Consider the following 18,384-nt stretch of genomic DNA (forward strand, 5'->3'; position numbering starts at 1 on the left):
CAGCGGTAGATCCCAAGGTACTCTGTGACAGCCTCCTTTAGTGGGTGGTGTTCCTCCAGACAAACCTGAACGCAGCCTTTTAACGCACGATTAAACCGTTCCACTTGTCTATTTGATTGTGGATGATAGACTGCAGAGAATGTGTAGTGGATACCTCTATTCCACAAGAATTCTTCAAACTCGACGGATGTAAATTGTGGCCCATGGTCACTCACTATCTCTTTCGGATAGCCTTCACGGCTAAATATACTCCGCAAAAAGGACATGGTCGTCTCTGAAGTGACGTTAGACGTGAACCCTACTTCTGGCCACTTGCTGAAGTAGTCTACTAAAGTAATGGCAAAACGACAGTCCTGAGGAGCCCTTGCGAAAAGACCAAAGATGTCGATGCCTATCTTCTCCCACGGTGCTGAAGGAAATGGTACCGGCTGCATTAGCGTCACAACTGGCTTTGCTGATTTTTCAACAGACTGACAAACGGCACAAGACTTCATCAGCTGTTCGACGAGCTTGCTCATGCCAGGCCACCAGTATTTTTCTTGGAGCCGTTGCCTTGTACGCGTGATGCCTGGGTGTGGTTCATAGGCGGTATCCAGAAGTCTGCTCACCAACGATGAAGGTACCACGAACTGTTCCCCTCGGAGCAGCAGGTCATTCATCACTGAGAGTTCGTCCCGAACCCTGTAGAAAGGCATTGCTTCTGGAGTTGCGTTTACGAATTATTCGTGAGGTAAATATGAAGAAACAAAGCAAACAGCATCTTCCGGCTCCGGACGGGCTCCATACTTCTCCTGCGCTAACCGGGAAAGGGTATCTGCGACAGTGTTTTCAGTGCCTTTCTTTTATTCTATTGTGTAGTTGTATGCCAGCAGTCTGGCATGCCATCTGGCAATCCTGAAAGGCTGACGGTCCGCTCACTTGCACCGAGCAGCAACACCAGTGCCTGATGGTCTGTGCGTAACGTGAAGTGCCTGCCCCAAAGGTACCTTTTCCAATGCTCACATGCCCACGTGCAGGCTAGTGCTTCCAGTTCGCCTACCGAGTACTTGGCTTCAGCCGGTGTTAGGCGCCTTGATGCAAAAGCAATGGTACGCAAGTCATCACCCTTCTGTTGCTGGAGTACAGCTCCTACGCCAATGCCAGAAGCATCTGTTGTAACCACTATGAACAGAGAAGGGTCGAAAAGCTGTAAGCAGTTACTTGCCAAGAGGAGCTTCAGCTGGTCAAAACAGGCTTGCCTTTCCGGCGTCCAAGTGAAACCTACTCCATTCCGTAAGAGCTGTCGTAGAGGCTCAACGAGTTGAGCATAGTGCGGTATGAATTTTGCCTAATACCCAACCATGCCAAGGAAAGAGCGCAACGTTGCTACATTTGTAGGGGCTGGAACTGTCTGGATGGACTCTACATTGCTCACAAGTGGGCGAACCCCTTCTTCAGTCAATCTGTGACCCGAAATGTTAAGCTCGTTCACTCCAAAATTTCACTTGTCATTCAGTTTTAGCCCAGCGTGGGCAATGCACTTCAAAACCTGCCGAAGGCAGGCGTCATGCTCTTCTTTTGTGCACCCAAACACAACAATGTCATCTATGTAGAAGAGAGTATTTTTGCAGCCTTGCAAGATTGTACTCATCATTATCTGGAAAGCAGATGGTGCCGAAGCGAGTCCAAAACAGACACGCTTGTACATGTACAGCCCATGCTCTGTGATGAAAGCAGTTAGGTCCCTGCTGTCTGGGGTAACAGTCATTTGATAATAGGCCGAGGCCAAATCCAGTCTTGAAAAGAACTTTGCACCATGCGGCTTGTGTAGCAACTCTTCAGTGTGGGGCAGTGGAAAGGAGTCCACAATGATTGTTTTGTTAGGTTCCCGCAGGCCTACACATATCCTAATTTTCTCGTTCTTTTTCTTCGTTACAACTATTAGGGAGACCAAAGGGGAACTGTCAGTTTTCTCAATCACATCTGCCTGTTCTAGCCGATTCAGTTCAGCTTCCACAGATTTCTTCACCGCAAACGGCAAGCGTCGTAGTTTAGCACTTACAGGAGCAACATCCTTGCGTATCTTGACTTTATGCACGAAGCCCTTTGCCAGACCCAAATTCACGTCAAACAGATGAGAGAACTGGGATAGCAGATCGGGAGAGAGCCCTTCCATTTTACAAGAAGTGTGGAAGCAGCTCAATGACGTACCATTTATCTGTAGTTGCATTGTGTTGTTGGCGTGGATGCCCAGGATATTTGTGCCTTGTGGTACCACGTTGAAAAGGAGTTGAGCATGCCGGTTCCGATACTGGACTGGAGTGGCGAAGCATCTTGAATGTTGATTTTTCTACGTGAAAAATCGAGCAATGTTGCCATGTTGGCTGGAGTGGTGGTGGAGGCCTCAGTTTGCTACACGTGTAAGCAGCAATAATTGAAACTGCAGAACCCGCGTCTACGAGAAAATCTACGGTAGTTTCTTAAACCTGTACTTGTATGCGCACTCTGGTGCTCTGTTCCCCGTTAAGTTGCAGTACGCTGAGAGCTGTTGGATCGCGGTGCTGGACTTCCTGAACAGCGAGGGACTTCTTGCTAAGCTTCTCGCTACGACAGACTCTCTGAAAATGGCCTATATTGCCACAATTGTTGCAGGTCTTTATCCTTGCTTTGCAAATACTAGAATTGGCTAAGTGTTTCGCAGAGCCAACAGTGAAAGCAAGTCCTACTATTTTGTTCCGACGAGGCACGGTCGGTTGGCCCTGGTCCCAAATGCTTATCCACTTTTTGCCCGTACCCTGCAGGGCTAGCTGATGACAGCTCCTTGGAATATTTTGCAGCTTCTTCGATGCTTCGAGCAATTGTGAGGGCCCTGTCCGACATCAATGAGGAGCCTTACAAAAGTAGCCGCTCCTGAAGTAAGGGGTTGCTCGTCTTGGCGACGAGTCGGACGCGTATAAACTCGTCGGCCCTGTCATTAAAGGCGCAGGAAAGTGAAAGTTCTCGCAGCCAAGAAACGAACATGCCCGCGGTCTCACCCAGCAACTGAACGCGTTGACCAAACTGCTGTCGTTCAATTACGTTATTAGTTGCTGCGTAGTAGGCCCCGAGCATCTGTAGAGCAGTCTTGAATTCGTCGTCGTCCTCCGTAGGTTGCTTCTCTGGTAGCGTGTAGTAGATTCGTTTTCCCTTGACCCCCAAGCAATGTAGAAGGAGCGCCTTGCGGCATGCTGGCAGGTACGCGTTGCTTGCCGACGCTACGAGGTAGTTCTCGAACCGCCGACGCCATTGCGTTCACGGTATGGCGGGCTTTCCCGGTGTCGGTAGTAACAGCGGCGGCGGCGTCAGTGCCATTGAAGATTGCCGTGTGCCGTACTTGAGTACTGACGTGGCGTTCCGCCCGCAGCCGAAAAGGGTTACCTCATCGCCATTATGTTTTATCCGCCGTCCACCGAGTCACCATACGTGGTAGAGAGATGCAGACGCTACCTCGTACCTCGTACCCACGGAAAAGAGAGCCTTACTGAGAAGCAGACAGAGCTGCGCGCCCTAGATGCCAAGATCCAGACTCAAATCTCAGACGAGGGCTTTCAGGCGGACTATCCCACAGCATGGGACTACGAGCATAGAATTTGCGAAATTCGCGCCCGCGTGCACACCGCCCGATCATCGCCTTCTGCCGTCTCCGGTCCCTCGAGCTCCGCTGCTGGGGAGCGAGCGAATCCACGAAGGGCGAGTGAATCCACGGCTCCTCCCGCCGTGTTAGTTCCCCGCGTCGCCCTCCCCAAGCTGCGCATTGCACCGTTTTCTAGGGACCATCGCGATTGGCAGGGATTCTGGGAACAATTCGACGCCACCATCCATGCAAACCAACACTTGAAGAAAATCGATAAGTTCAAGTACCTCCGCTCGTACATGACCGGCCCCGATAAGACCGCGATTGAGGGCATCATGCGGAAAAACGACGCTGCGATCAAGATCCTTAACGACCGTTTTGGCCGCAGAGACCTATTTATAGCGGATCATGTCAATGCCCTCCTCGCCATAACTCCGGTGAAGACCTCTGCGGACGTCGAGGGCCTGCGGCGCTTCCATGACGACATCGGCTGTCGCCTAAACGCTTTGGAAGCACTAGGCATCGCGCCCGACCGGTACGCCGTCATAATCCGCCGGCTCCTGCTGAAGGCGTTGCTGCATGACATCGCCCTTCTTTACCGTCAACGGATGAAGGAATCAGCCACGAATGAGGTGACCGGTGATGCCAAGCAAGTTCAAGAGATCTTGGATTTTCTCCGTATTCAGGTGGAAATTCGGGAAGAAGGCCACATGGACAGCACCGGTCCTCAGGTTCGACGCCCTCCAGCACCCCGCCCGACACCGCATGAAGAGTGTTCTCCACCGTCAGCCGCAGCGCTATATGCGGAGTCATCGCCGCCTCCTTGTCGTGACTGTTGCCCGCTTTGTGACGGGCGAGGCCATGGGATTGCGCGATGCACCGTGAATGTGCCACCAGAGGAGAAGCGACGGCGACTGCAAGCAAGAAGACATTTCTTCCGGTGTGGCAAGCAGAATCACGTTGCACGTGCTTGCCAGGCTGCTAGAACGTTGTCCTGCAGCCGCTGTTCGTGCCGGCATCTAACGTCACTGTGCGACGTGGCTCAGCCAGGTTCCGCGCACGCTACCAGGTCTGCCCACTCGGCTGGTCAAGGGGCCCACCCACAGTGCCCAAACCGTTCCACGCGCAATCGTCGGTGGTTACAGCTCCAATTAGCACCACACGGCCCACTCCAGTCTACCTGCAGACTTGCCGCGCATGGGCGACGGGGCCCAATGGTCAGCTTCTGGTGAGGGTTCTGCTAGACACGGGCAGCCAGAGAAATTTCGTTCGGCGGGACGTTTCGCGCGCTCTGGGCTGCTCCCTTGAAGGCGTTGAGGAACTCAAGCTGGTCACATTCGGCAAGAGCCACTATTCAGCAGCTGAGAAGTATCCTCGCGTGTCAGTTACGGTGGCCAGCCAGAACAACGGCAAGCAGGTGGCCTTCGACGCCCTGGAGGGCCCATGTATCTGCGTCGTTACGAGTCCCCCAATCACCGATGACTCGCTCAGACTAATGCACGACCATGGTCTTTTCGCCGCTGACACTTCGCCCACGTTGGCTTACTTGGACGACCACCTGAGCATCCTAATTAGGTCATATTTCTACTGGCAAGTTACCTCGGGGAACATTTCACGGCTGACTCCGCTCCTGACCGCCGTCGAAACACTGTTCGGCTGGACTCTCCAGGGTGCACATTCCGACAAAACTGGCTGTACTTCGGGATTATCTATTGCTTTATTCCTGGCCCTCATGAAGCCCTCGCTGGATGACGCAGCGGCAGATAACGAGTTATCGTCACTGTGGCGACTGGATGTTATCGTGATCAAAGAAAGACCTGATGCGTCAGTGCTGGACCGTGCAGCCGTAGAGCAATTCGAGAGTGACGGGAGCAAAAATGGCGCGCGGTACGAGGTTCCACTCATGATCCAGGAGCCAGGACTGGACGCCAGCGCTAACAACTATAGACTCGCAGAACAGCGGTTGCGTGTGCAGATGCGGCGCTTTCGTGGTCAGCCAGAGCTGCTGTCCGAGTACGACAACGCAATCCGGACTTATTTCAATGACGGCCACGCCGAACGAGTTCCCGAGCATGACGGTGACCAATGTTCGACAACCAGGTAATACATGCCGCATCACGGTGTGGTTCGCCGGGACGCCGTCAAAACCAAGCTGAGGGTGGTTTTCGATGCCTCGTCACATTTTTCGGGGCAACCTACGCTGAACAGCATCCTCTGTAAGGGGCCCAAGTTGGCTGCGGACCTGCTCAGGCTTATTTTTAAATTTAGGTGCTATCCCGTGGTCATGCTCACAGATATAATGAAGTTCTACTTTCAGATGATTGTTCGGGAAGGGGACAGGGACGCGCTACGTTTTTTGTGGGTCGAGCGTCTTGCTACACCGAAGGAGCCCTTTCCTCCAGTATTGAGGTGGCGAATAACACGGGTTACTTTTGGTGCGAGGTCGAGTCTCTTCCTGCTTGCCGCCACTTTGCACCATCACCTGCGAGTCTCACAAATGTTTCCGGACACCACCGCCATCTTGCGAGAGTCTTTCTATGTCGACGACGTCATCATTGGCCTGAACAACGTCAACCGAGCTCATCAGATATATTCGGAAGCAATGGCGGTAATGACCGAAGCGGCAATGGAGCTCCGAAAATGGGCTTCCAACATCTCTTCCCTGCGGGACTTGTTCATAAGAGATAAGCTCGCATTGGAGGATGAAGGTGGCGAAGCCACCACAAGGAAAGTTCTCGGGGTGTGCTGGAACCACATTGACGACACGCTGCTCATGAGCACAGGAAACGTGGCCGCATTTATCAACACCAAACCCACCACCAAGCTAACCCTGCTACAAACATTTGCAAGAATCTACGATCCGCTAGGCTTCTTGGCACCATTCACGGTCCGGGCAAAGGTTATATTTCAAGATTTACGGAAGCTGCGGCACCCATGGGACAGTTTTCTACGACGTGAGCAACTCACCGCCTGGAACGCATGGTGCTCCGTACTAACCGAGCTGCAACACCTTTGTTTGCCACGAAACGTATCAGACGACCAAATTTACCCGCAGCAGTCCATCGAAATCCACTTCTTTGCCGACGCTAGCCCGCGAGCATATGGCACAGCCGTCTACGTCCGCCGACGCTCCGCGCATGGTGACTCGTTTGAGGCAAATCTGCTGATGAGCAAGGCTTGTGTGGCCCCTATTAAGGTGACGACGTTGCTTCACCTCGAGCTCCTTGCCTGCCTCATCGCAGCGCGCCTTTACGACTACCTAATGCGAGTTCCTGGCCTATCAGCCACACGTGCGTTCTTCCTGTCGGACGCGCAGATCGCTCTGCACTGGATATGCGGGGAACCTAGCCGGTGGCCACCCTTCGTCCGGAATCGCTTCGAAGAGATCCAGCGCCTGACCAAGGGATGCAGATGGGGGCATTGCAGCAGCAAGGACAATCCTGCCGACCTCATCACACGCGTAATAAGTGCAGCAATCCTCAGAACCTCAGAGCTTTGGTGGCATGGATCATCTTGGATCGCCCACCCAGAAAACCTGTGGCCATTGAACCAGCTCCAGGAAGTCGCTGACTTCGTCGACCCGTTACCAGGCTTGGCGTCATCTTGCCCGTTGGGGTCTTCGCCACCGGAACCGCTATGCCAAATTTCAGATTACAGCTGCTACTCACGGCTACTTGGAGTGACGGCCTGGGTTCGACGCTTCGTAAATAACGCTTTACAGCAACGGCAGTCAATGACCAGGCCACTGGCTGCTAACGAAGTCCAAGAAGCTGAACTATACTGGATTCTCCAGGTACAGCAGGAAGCATTCCCCCAAGACCGGGAAGCTCTATGGAACAGCCAGCTTGGTATGGGGACTTCCCGACTGCTTCGCCTACAGCCCTTTTTGGACTCCGCTGGCGTTATCCGCGTGGGGTGAAGACTACACTGCTTACAATCTCCTTTCGAAGTGCGACATCCGGTCATTCTGCATGGAAAGAACGATTTAACCCGGCTGCTTATTCTGGCAACCCACGAGCGCCTGTTGCACGCTGGAACAGAAGCCACGCTCACGGAGATCCGCCAGCGCTATTGGATCATTCGAGGACGCCAGACTGTGAAGAAAGCCCTCCACCAGTGCTTGCCGTGCCGAAGGCGCAGGCTGACACCGGAGGCAGCACCGACGGCACCATTACCACGCGACCGCATAACGGAAACAAGCCCGTTCTCTATTGTGGGCGTCGACTTCTGCGGTACTCTGTACTGCCCCACCAACGACCCTTCCAAAGTCAAAGTATACGTCGCCGTATTCTCGTGCGGCGCCACGCGGCCTCTACAAATGGAATTGACGACGGGGATGACAGCGTCAAGTTTCTTGCTTGCCTTCAGGCGCTTCATTGCTCGCCGCGGAATACCTGCCACGGTATACTCCGACAACGCCCTCGCTTTAAACACTGTGCGAAGTCCTTCCACTCCCTCACCGACGCCACACCAAGATTTCTGCAGCGGACAGCGCATTGTTTGGAAATTCAACGTAGGGAAGGCACCGTGGTGGGGCGGTTGGTGGGAACGAGTGATTCGGATAACAAAAGAGACGCTGAGACGTACCCTTGGACGCAACTCCCTGACAGCTGAGGAACTGGCAACCACGTTGTGTGAAGTGGAGGCAGTTATCAACAGCCGGCCCTTGACGTACCTGACCACGGATGCCGACGGCCCTCATCCCATAACACCGGCTCTCTTCTGGCTCGGCAAGCCGAACACATGCCTCCCCCCGAACCTCGGGCCATTCGAGCCATCGTCGACAAGCTCCGGGTTCACACGCTGCTGGAGGCACCGACACAACGACATAAAGCGCCTATGGCAAAGATGGCGGAATGAATACCTGCTGCTTTTGCGGTACGCTCACGAAGAGCCCTTACATGCGTTACACCAACTGGCATTCGGAGACGTGGTTGTAGTTCACGATGAAGGATACGCCCCAAAGTTTTGGAGACTCGGCCGTGTGGCCAAGTTGCTACCCGGAAGCGACGGAATCGCCCGAACCTGTGTACTCCGCCTGTCCACTGGTCAAGAAATCAGGCGGCCCATTCAACGGCTCTACTTCCTTGAAGCCAACCCTTAGACTTCTTGGCGGGCCGGGGAGTGTGAAGAAAATTAAGGTGGAATGGGCGGGTGAGACAAGCCAGGGCAGGGGGCGTGGCACGATCAGAAGAAGAAGATCGGCCGCGCTCGCATGCTCGAGCTTGAGTGTTCTGTGACCAACACGAGAACCGGACGTTTGGGTCCTGCTTTCCTTGCTTGATCCGCCACAGTCAGTCGAGTATAAAATTTCCACATAGTATTTCACTTGCTCACTTATAGTTACACCCCCCCACTCACACACGCACACACAAATGAAATACCGAAGTTAAACAGGTGAGTGGTAATTGTGGTTTGCGACGGGAAAAGGAAAGGAATTCACTAAATTCACTAGGGATATTTTCAGCTCGGCAGGGAGCTCACCTGCATACAACCCAGTGCAGGGGAAGGGAAGTAGAGGGTTAGTGATAGGATAAAGTAGAAAGAGAGAAAGAGAGAAACGTATAAAGAGAGCTGTCAGTCCTAGAAAGCTGTCAGTCAGGGCACATCAGTCAATCACTGCACTCTGGGCTACAGACGCTGCGTGAGGGCGGTCGTCTCCAGGAAATGAAGTAGATAAGCGAAGACTTCCCGTTGGGTTGCCGCAGGCCCCTTCGGGAACAGAAGGTCCTCCATGCCGGCGCTGGGAAGGCCTCGACGCTGCAGCGCTCGGTAGAGCTCTGCGCTCGGCCCCGCGTGGTGGGGGCAGACGCAGAGTAGGTTCTCTAGCGTCGCTAGTTCGGAACAGTCCGCACATGTAGGGTTGTCCTTGCGCCCGTGTCGGTGCAGACGCTCCGCCACATTGCAGCAGTTGAGCCGCATGCGGAGAAGCAGGCAGCGGGCGTCCCTGCTGATGCGTGCGGGCAACGGTCTGGGCGCCAGGCCGCTCACGACCCGAGGGTCGGGGTGCATCGTCTGCACCATGCGGGCCAGGGCATTGCGGGCCTCGTCGAACGCGGTGACGTCTTGGGATACTGGGGTGCCCTCCTGGTCGGCCTCCCTGGCACGGGCGTCGGCGTCTTCTTTGCCCCGGATGCCACTGTGGCTCGGCAGCCAGTGGAGCCGCAGGTCGCAGCCTCAAGAGACCACAGTGCGCAGCTTGGTTGCAAGGGAGCGCTCCGGGTAGCCGCTGCTGTTGTTGGGTTGATCGGCCGCGTGAAGCCGCAGCAGGGCAGTCCTGGAGTCCATGAGGATGACCGCCCTGCGGTGGTTATGGGACCCCCTCTCTAGGAGGAGGTCGGCGGCCAGGTGCAGCGCTGCCAGCTCCGCCCGTGTGGAGGAAGTGGGGAAGGGCAGGTGGCAGCTCCAGCTGGCTCCCAGCTCAGGCACCACGCACGCAGCCGCCCCCTCGCACGTGCTGTGCTTGACGGAGCCGTCCATGAAGAGATGCAGGTAGCTGCTCAGCTCGTTTTGCAGCAGGGCGGTCGCCTCGTGGCGGATGGCCTGGTGTCACGCGTCACCTCGGTAGAAGAATGGGCTCCGGACACAGAGGGATCAAGCTGAGACGATACTTTAAGGTTTGCAAAGGTATTGCGAACGTAAAACAAAAGGACAATAAAAGTGATGGAAATACCCCTCTTACAGAAAAAACCCTAAATAGCTTTCAGTTCATAACTACAACAGAGTCCTCGCGCTCTATCTACATGTTCTTCAAGGCCATTTCCCTACCGCACTTTTTGTTGTTGCGTCGTCCTGGAACCTTGAAGCAGTCGGGTGTCCGTTGTCGCTGGGGCGGTTCTCTGAGCGCCGCGCCGTGAAGATGCTGACGGGGCCAGTGGAACGAAGCCGCTGGTGCGTGTGTGCCCGTGCACGCCGGTGTTGAAACCAGCGGAGCGGAGCCGCCGTTGCCCAGGAGCACCCGCGTCAAATGCTTGAGGAGGCCAACGGGACAGTGCCGCTGGTGCCTTGCGGGTTCCCAGACCTCGGGTCCCGCCTCCTTCGGTCGCCTCGAACCACGATCTCCTCGTCCACCCGCTCGTCGTCTTCCTTCTCGTTTTTTTCCTCTCCCTTTTCTCCGCCAGCTTCCAGAAATTTCTCGCTTCTTATCCCTTCTTCGTCGTCGTCTCCGCCGTCTTCGCACCTTGACTCCTGACATTTGCCCCCGTCTTCAAGAGTTTTTCATGAAAAACTGCTTCCACGTTTGTGGTCGATGATACACGCACTCACATCACGAATCACAGTGAGTCACTTTCTCACAGCACAGTTCAGTTCAGTCCTAAGGGCCACAGCTATGACACAAAGGTATAATCACTGAAAAGTTCACGAAAGTGTCACTTTCCGTGCGCGTTAGTGTAAATTCACAAAAACATTTTCTCTCAGGCATTATGCCAGCAATGCCTAACATACAGACTACTGATTGGTTAATCACGGCACTCCACTCATAAAATCTGCTGTAGCATTACATTGTCGTCTATCTAGTGCACTGCTCACTTGCTAATTTAACATATCTTTCTCATTTTGGACATTCAGCAAAATACACTACTACATCACTAATCTACCAATTCACAGTATTCTGCTCAGCTAGGGATTCCTTCTATTCTTACATCATTGGCAAACTCTATCTCTACGATCTAGACCGCCCTGTCTCGAAAAGCCATTGTATTTGCGTCCATAAGCTTGTCCGGCATAATGTCTTTCGACAAGGTACTGTTTTGGGTTGACACACCCTGTTCCTCGAAACTCTTTCTGTCCTCGCAGTTCTTCAGCCCGTTGACCTGCATCTCCACTTCCCCAGCAAGCTTGGTAACGTCCTTGAGTTGCGCCACGAACTTTGAGCCGACCGTTTGCTGCGCTCTGTAGAACCATTACTCGCGATCCCCTTCGTTGTTCTACTTGGTTATAAGATTTTCGTGGTCCACTGCAGGTTTCATCCTTGCTCCGGTATCGATGACCTCCTTGTGCGACTTCATCTTGACAAAAGTTTCTGCCTCGTTGAGAGGGGTTGCCGTATGCCCTGCAGCTCTTACTGTTGTCTGCTCTCCAACCTCGTCGTGTGGTACTTTGGAAATGTCGCCGGCGATCTTCGCAATAAGCTTGTTGACACCAATTTCTCCAAGATGGATCCTTCTTTTGTTGTCGGGTGATTGTCTCGGGTGGCCTGTCCAACGCTGGTGCACTTGAATCGGCGAGTTCATGTAGCGATTCTTTTTTCTCAATTGCGGCCATTGCTCGCGCTGTCATAGACATTACCGCGGTTGAAATGATTGCTTTTGTTGTTTCTTTATCCTTTTTCCGTTCTTCATCTGGGCGTCTTCGTTCTCCATTCATATCCGCTAACTTGCTCGTCCATTTCGTGTCAGGGTCATTCACTTCCCTAATGCCTCTCACGTTACCTAAAATCACGTCAAACGGTGGTTCATCTACACATTTCGCTATTAACTCTCCCGTGTAGTAAGGGGTCGAAATTTGAATGATTGCTTCCGGCCAGCACCTTACCGTTCCATCTACAAGAACCACTTGTGCCTCCTTCCCAGTAAACTCGTTTTCCGTGACAAGGCTCCTCCTCACCAATACCGTGTTCGTTCCGGTGTCCCGGAGAACTGAGATTCGCTCTCCCCGCAGCTCTCCATCTACAACAGGCATTTGCCATCCTTGTGTCGCCCGATCCTCTCCTTCTCTAAGTGTTGTCTCTTTTTCTTTGGTGCTTGTGATTGTCTTTGGCGGGGCTGGGCCGAACTCGTTCGCTTTTATTGCACAAGCTGACGTCTCCTGCTTTTGAAAACGGCATTCTTCTGTTGCATGCCCTCTTCTCTTACACACCTGGCAAGTTGAAGGTGCTTGCCTCGAGTTAGCAACAGTTCGGCAATCAACGGCACGATGCCCTACGCGATCGCAAAGAAAACAACGCGATGGAGCCCTCGGAGCGAACCTTTGTGTCATACTTTCCGGTGATGCTATGCTCGCCGCCATGCCCTCTTCCATCACTTTGCCCAAGTTCTTAAGCCTCTGAGCTTCACAGTACTGATCTGCGGCAGTAGTCATCTCTTCAAGGGTCTTTAGGCTGCGCTCCTTCAAAAATACTGCCAACTTGGAATTGCAACACGCAAGAAAATGTTCTGTCACCATTCGCTCACGAAGTTTTTCATACGTCCTTTCTGTGTTGGACATCTCTAACCACCGGTCAAAATAACTCAGGCGACGCGAAGCAAACTGCTTTCCTGTCTCCGCATCCTCTGGCTTTGCGCTGCGAAATTTCTCGCGGAAACCATCGGCTGTCAGTCTAAATCTTTGCAGCAGTGCTGTCTTTACAGTGTCGTAGTCCATAGACTCTGATGCCGGCATTCTTCCGAAGACACTAAGTGCTTCGCCGACCAGACAGAGACTCAATGCTGTCGCCCACTGACTCTTCTCCCAACCTTGCCCTAGTGCTACTCGTTCGAAGCGATGGAGATAAGCATCGAGGTCATCTCTTTTGTCATCGAAAGGAGCCATGAGTTTTCTTGGGCAAATTTCTGGACCCTTGGCCATCTGTGGTACTGGAGATACTGGGGATTGTTCACCACTTTGGTTTGATGCACTGGCATTTGCTAAACGTAGCTTTAACTCGACCAACTCTTTCTCTTGGGCTAGCTTTTCTTTTTCTACATCCGCCATGCGCTTCGCTCTCTCTTCCTCTTCTCGATTCGCGTCCCTCAGTGCTGCTCTTTCCTCTCGGCGTCTCTGATTTTCCCTCTCGTACAGGTCCAACATCTCTTCCTTAGTCAACCCCAAGCTACTCGCCAATGTCATTAACTTTTCGAGATCCATCTCTTCCACCGCGGTAAACAGGTGACAATGGGGAAAGGGATCCTGGCAGGCTCGCCAATGTTTTTGTCACGCGTCAACTCGGTAGAAGAATGGGCTCCGGACACAGAGGGATCAAGCTGAGACGATACTTTAAGGTTTGCAAAGGTATTGCGAACGTAAAACAAAAGGACAATAAAAGTGATGGAAATACCCCTCATACAGAAAAAACCCTAAATAGCTTTCAGTTCATAACTACAACAGAGTCCTCGCGCTCTATCTACATGTTCTTCAAGGCCATTTCCCTACCGCACTTTTTGTTGTTGCGTCGTCCTGGAACCTTGAAGCAGTCGAGTGTCCGTTGTCGCTGGGGCGGTTCTCTGAGCGCCGCGCCGTGAAGATGGTGACGGGGCCAGTGGAACAAAGCCGCTGGTGCGTGTGTGCCCGTGCACGCCGGTGTTGAAGCCAGCCGAGCGGAGCCGCCGTTGCCCAGGAGCACCCGCGTCAAATGCTTGAGGAGGCCAACGGGGCAGTGCCGCTGGTGCCTTGCGGGTTCCCAGACCTCGGGTCCCGCCTCCTTCGGTCGCCTCGAACCACGATCTCCTCGTCCACCCGCTCGTCGTCTTCCTTCTCGTTTTTTCCCTCTCCCTTTTCTCCGCCAGCTTCCAGAAATTTCTCGCTTCTTATCCCTTCTTCGTCGTCGTCTCCGCCGTCTTCGCACCTTGACTCCTGACACCTGGGGTGGTGTAGTCCGCTTGCTGCAGACCCCGCGGAGGGTCGTGGTGATCTGCAGGGCCTCCCCGGTGTCTGGTGGTGGCGGCTCCAGACGGGGTCGGTTCGGAACCTCGATGCCCTCCTCGAAGATAGTGAGCAGTGCTCCCATGGGCGCAACGCCGCCTCTGTAGGAGCGGAGCACCATCGCGTACGGTCAGCCGGCGCTGGATGTGCCGCAGCGACGTCTGCAAGGCGCGCATCTCGATGAGCCATGTGCCTGCCTCGGTGTAAGTGCCCGCCACCGGCGACGTGGAGGGGAGGCCCAGGCAGAGGCAGATGGCGCGGCGTTGGTCGATCTCCAGCTCCTGCCAGCGTCGTGGTCCCATGTAGGTGAGTGGAAGCGCGTACAGCACAGCTGCGGAGGCCATGCCGTGGAACACTCGCTGCGCCACTTGGTGTGAGCAGCCACTGCCTCGTGACAGAAGCTGCCGCACCCCTTCGAGCACCCGTGCGCTGCGTGCCCTGAGGGCCTTGACAGCTGGCATCCATGTGAGCCGGCAGTCAATGAGCAGCCCCAGTTACTTCACGGTCAGCCGCCAGGGAAGAGTCCGCCCGTTGAGTGTGATGGGCGGTGTTGCCCGTCGAGCCCTGCATCCTCCCGGGTGCAGCATAAGGGCCTGCGTTTTGGCCTCCGAGAGCTGCAGGCCACGGCTCTTGAGGAAGACTGCAACTGAGCCCAGAGCCTCCTGGAGGCACGGCTTGACTCTGTGGCAGTCTTTGGTGGGGCCATGGGTCCAGAGTGCCACGTCGTCAGCGTACACCGCCACCTCCACTGGGTGTCGCAAGCATGGAGGGATGCACTCGTGGAGAGGAGCCAGCACCAAGTTGAAAAGGAACGAGCTCAGCACGCTTCCCTGGGGCACCCGGAGCAGACGTCTCGAGGACTGCTGGTCGTCCGGTCTACCTTCATCCGCAGGGTCCGGTCACGCAAGACCGCCCGGATGTAGCCTCCTAGGTGCCCCACAACGCCCATGCCATCCAGGGCCTCCAGGATGGCCCCGTGGGCAACCGTGCCGAATGCCCACCGCATGTCCAGCAGGAGCAGGAAGGCGACCTCCTTGTCGTAGCGGACCTGTTCCAGCATGGAGATGACGCCCCCCAGGGAGTCATCCGTGCAGCGGTGCCGCCTGAAGCCGCTTTGCTGCTCCCGGAAGACGCCGCTGTGGTCCGCAATCCACTCGAGATGTGCCAGGGCTGCACTCTCCATGACCCTCCCAGCAGCCGACGTCAGGGATACGGACCGGGAGGAGTCTCGCACTGTCGGGGGCTTGCCGACCCTGGGCGTCAAAATTAAAACGGGAGCCCTCCACTACGGCGCGCCTCATCGCCTGTGCAGTTTAGGCGCGTTAACTGTCACAATCAATCGAAATACAGAAGTTGCTGTTCCTCACAGACATTTATTGATTAATTTTTAAATTAATGAGACTTCTCAACGGAGATACGATGGAGTTAGCCTTCAGCGGCTTTCGATACTCAATGGCCGAAACGAGCATGTTGACCACGCAGCAGCAGTATTCAAAGGCGCCGAATCGCTCCCTGTTCGCAAAAACAGCGCAGTTAAGCGCGCAATGCCTTCTTGAAACCTGATGGTGTAATTGACCACGTGTTCCCCAGGGGTATTGAGCTGTCGCTGAACATCCCTAAATGCGTCTTTTATTTGTTGACGCACTTGCGACTGCTTCGCTCTTCGTCGACTCCGATTAGCCAGTTTTATATTTGAAGCAATTTCTGTGGCCAATGATGATCACTAGTAGCGAGTATATTCAGTTGAGAAACGTTTTTTTCTATCGAAAATTGGCGGTGATGTGCACCAAATGCAAGGGGTGTTTGAAAGCAAATATATATATTCCATGACAGTTAGTGTCAGTTCGTGTGTACTTCCCAAAGGCAGGCTTAGCTAGCCACACGCGGTAGCTGTCGGGCTTGCAAACTAGTATGCACATTTATGGAGGAATCTGCAGAGTCCACGCATATACAGCATCGCGTGAAAATTTGCAGACTTTTTTGTGACAACGTCTTTTTACGCCTCGAAGACTGTCCGCTTAAGTAGTGTGCCAGAAGCAGAAACCCACACAACCCAGCCTTAAAATATGTAAGGTGTTCCTAAGAAAACAACTGAGGACACTGCTTCAAACTTGTCTGGTGATGTAACCAAAACGCCTTTCCGACCAACCCCCCTGTTAAGCGATGTTTTTCCTCCCCTTACTCCTCCTCCCGTACATCCTCCTATGTTGCCCCACAAAGTTCTACTGCTTGTAAGATTATAACCGTGGTACCCGCAAACTTTCATTTGATGGTTGACTGCTTTTTTAGAAGTGCGCTCGGCTTTATAACAATACATCACACGAAAAACAATCCGTCCGAATGCCTCCGGAAGAGGTATTACTGTATCGAAAAATATAGCCACCATGGAGGTTCTTTTAAATGTTACCAAAATGTTACCCGTTAACAATTTGCAGCAAGTTTACGCTAATAAAATGTCTTGCTTCTTAATTTTTGGTAATCAACCGGAGCAATTGCAATCCCACGGGCGATTATTTGTCTGATTAGCGAAACTTTTAAAAACGCAAACAAAGGAAGAAGGGGAAAAATATGGTCACAGTTGTAAAACGCGCTCTAAAAGTTGGCGGTACTTTACAGAAACCAGCATTTTTATGATTTTTACATCTTGCAAGTAACAAAGAGGCTGGGATCCTCCCTGTTCGTCTCTTGATGATCCCGCAGTGTGTGAAATATCAACAGAGGAATGGTTCAACCCAGTGCTCATCAACACAACACCATGACGCGCCAAACATCACATGTACAATCATTGAAAAGTGCTGAAGAAACATTCTGCCACGTCGCGCTGCGAGGAAAAGCAATCAAGCGCTCTGACTGATAGCACTTAGAAACTGAGTGTCACTACTTTGGAAATATTGATCATTAAGCAACGTTCACGACTCACCGCATACTTTAAAGAAAATACCATGTGATCAATTACGGCGGTTCGTCTAGGATGGTAGTGGCGCTTCGAAAGAGCTTAGGAACCTTAGCTTCCGCGGCCGGCCGCCGCTGCGGTTCTTACAAGTCAGTGCCTGTATATCGCGTAGCGCAAGAGTTCGCGTCTGATTGCTACATGCCGCGGGTTCCAGTTCGACAGGAAAGCCCGCTTTCAGTGTTGCGCACAAGATCCCGTATTTAGTCAGTTCTGCTGAACTGAGCATCGGCGGTTGCGGAAGCTGCGGCAGCGGCGGCCGCTCAGCTCATAAGCAGCGGACGATGGTGCGCCAGTTTTTGTCGCTCCGCTCATCGCCGCCACTCGTCGCGCCCCTGCCGCTGGCGCGGCGGCCCGGCGGCAGCTCCTACATGCGAGACGAGTGGCTTCCCCGCACGACCTGAAACTAAAGATGGCGGATGTACGCGCAACTCTGCTCACCTAGGAACTCTATTAAATGCAGAACATTTCAGTAACTCACGATGTCACCCGCGTTGGCGTCCGTAGTCCGCACCGTCGTTGTCCCTACTATATAAAAAAAAATTACAATCCGTCGCCAGGTTTCGATCCCTCGACCCTGCGGGCAGGACGCAAAGCACGCAACGCTCTACCCACTGCGCCACAATGTTAATATTTGGGGGGAAACACTTTAGAGGCTCTGATTTTATTATTTTACCATTATTTCAAATAGTAAGTGGTTTGAAGAGTTTGGAAAGTTTTTTGAGCGTGCCTATGAAAACGTTGCCTCCGTGGGGAACCGGTGCACCGAGCGCCAGCCAGTTCAACAAGAAAAAAGAAAACTTGGCGTTAAACAGTCGTGGACGATGACAAGATAGGACGCATACAAGCGCCCGTATCTGTCGTATCATGTCTTCGCCGAAGTACGTTTTGTACCTTCTTTTCGTCGGCTACAAATTTCGCGGCGGCATATTACCCGCTCAGTCATACGTCCTTCGGCTGCAGCATGAGCAACGTAAGGTGCGATCACGCACTGCCTGCTGTTTTGCCGAACACGGCTACCACAGAACAGGGAGGAGTTCGGCTTCCTTGTAGCTCATAAATGTGTTAATGCATAGTGAAGAAAGCAAATCCCAAAAACCGCTTAGGAATCCAGTTGGCAGGCCAAGCCCAAGCCAAAAAGGGGGTCTTCCCATGAACCCCCCCCCCCCCCCTGACGACATGGCTTTCGAGGCGCAGTTTCCTCTCTAGTATACTTACGAAG

At 53.4% G+C, this 18,384-nt stretch overlaps 1 protein-coding gene across 1 annotated transcript; it reads left to right on the forward strand.

The window, feature by feature from the left end:
- Window positions 1–3,891: 3,891 nt before the first annotated feature.
- Window positions 3,892–11,466, forward strand: LOC144172899 (uncharacterized). The gene is made up of 4 exons (XM_077701490.1): window positions 3,892–4,323; window positions 4,593–5,670; window positions 8,203–8,322; window positions 11,390–11,466. Exons 1-4 carry the CDS (start codon window positions 3,892–3,894, stop codon window positions 11,464–11,466), a joined length of 1,707 nt encoding a protein of 568 aa, XP_077557616.1.
- Window positions 11,467–18,384: the final 6,918 nt, after the last annotated feature.

This window comes from Haemaphysalis longicornis, unplaced genomic scaffold (assembly GCF_048455015.1).
Source record: "Haemaphysalis longicornis isolate Haplotype H1 unplaced genomic scaffold, Haemaphysalis longicornis Haplotype H1 scaffold_265, whole genome shotgun sequence".
NCBI lineage: Eukaryota > Metazoa > Arthropoda > Arachnida > Ixodida > Ixodidae > Haemaphysalis > Haemaphysalis longicornis.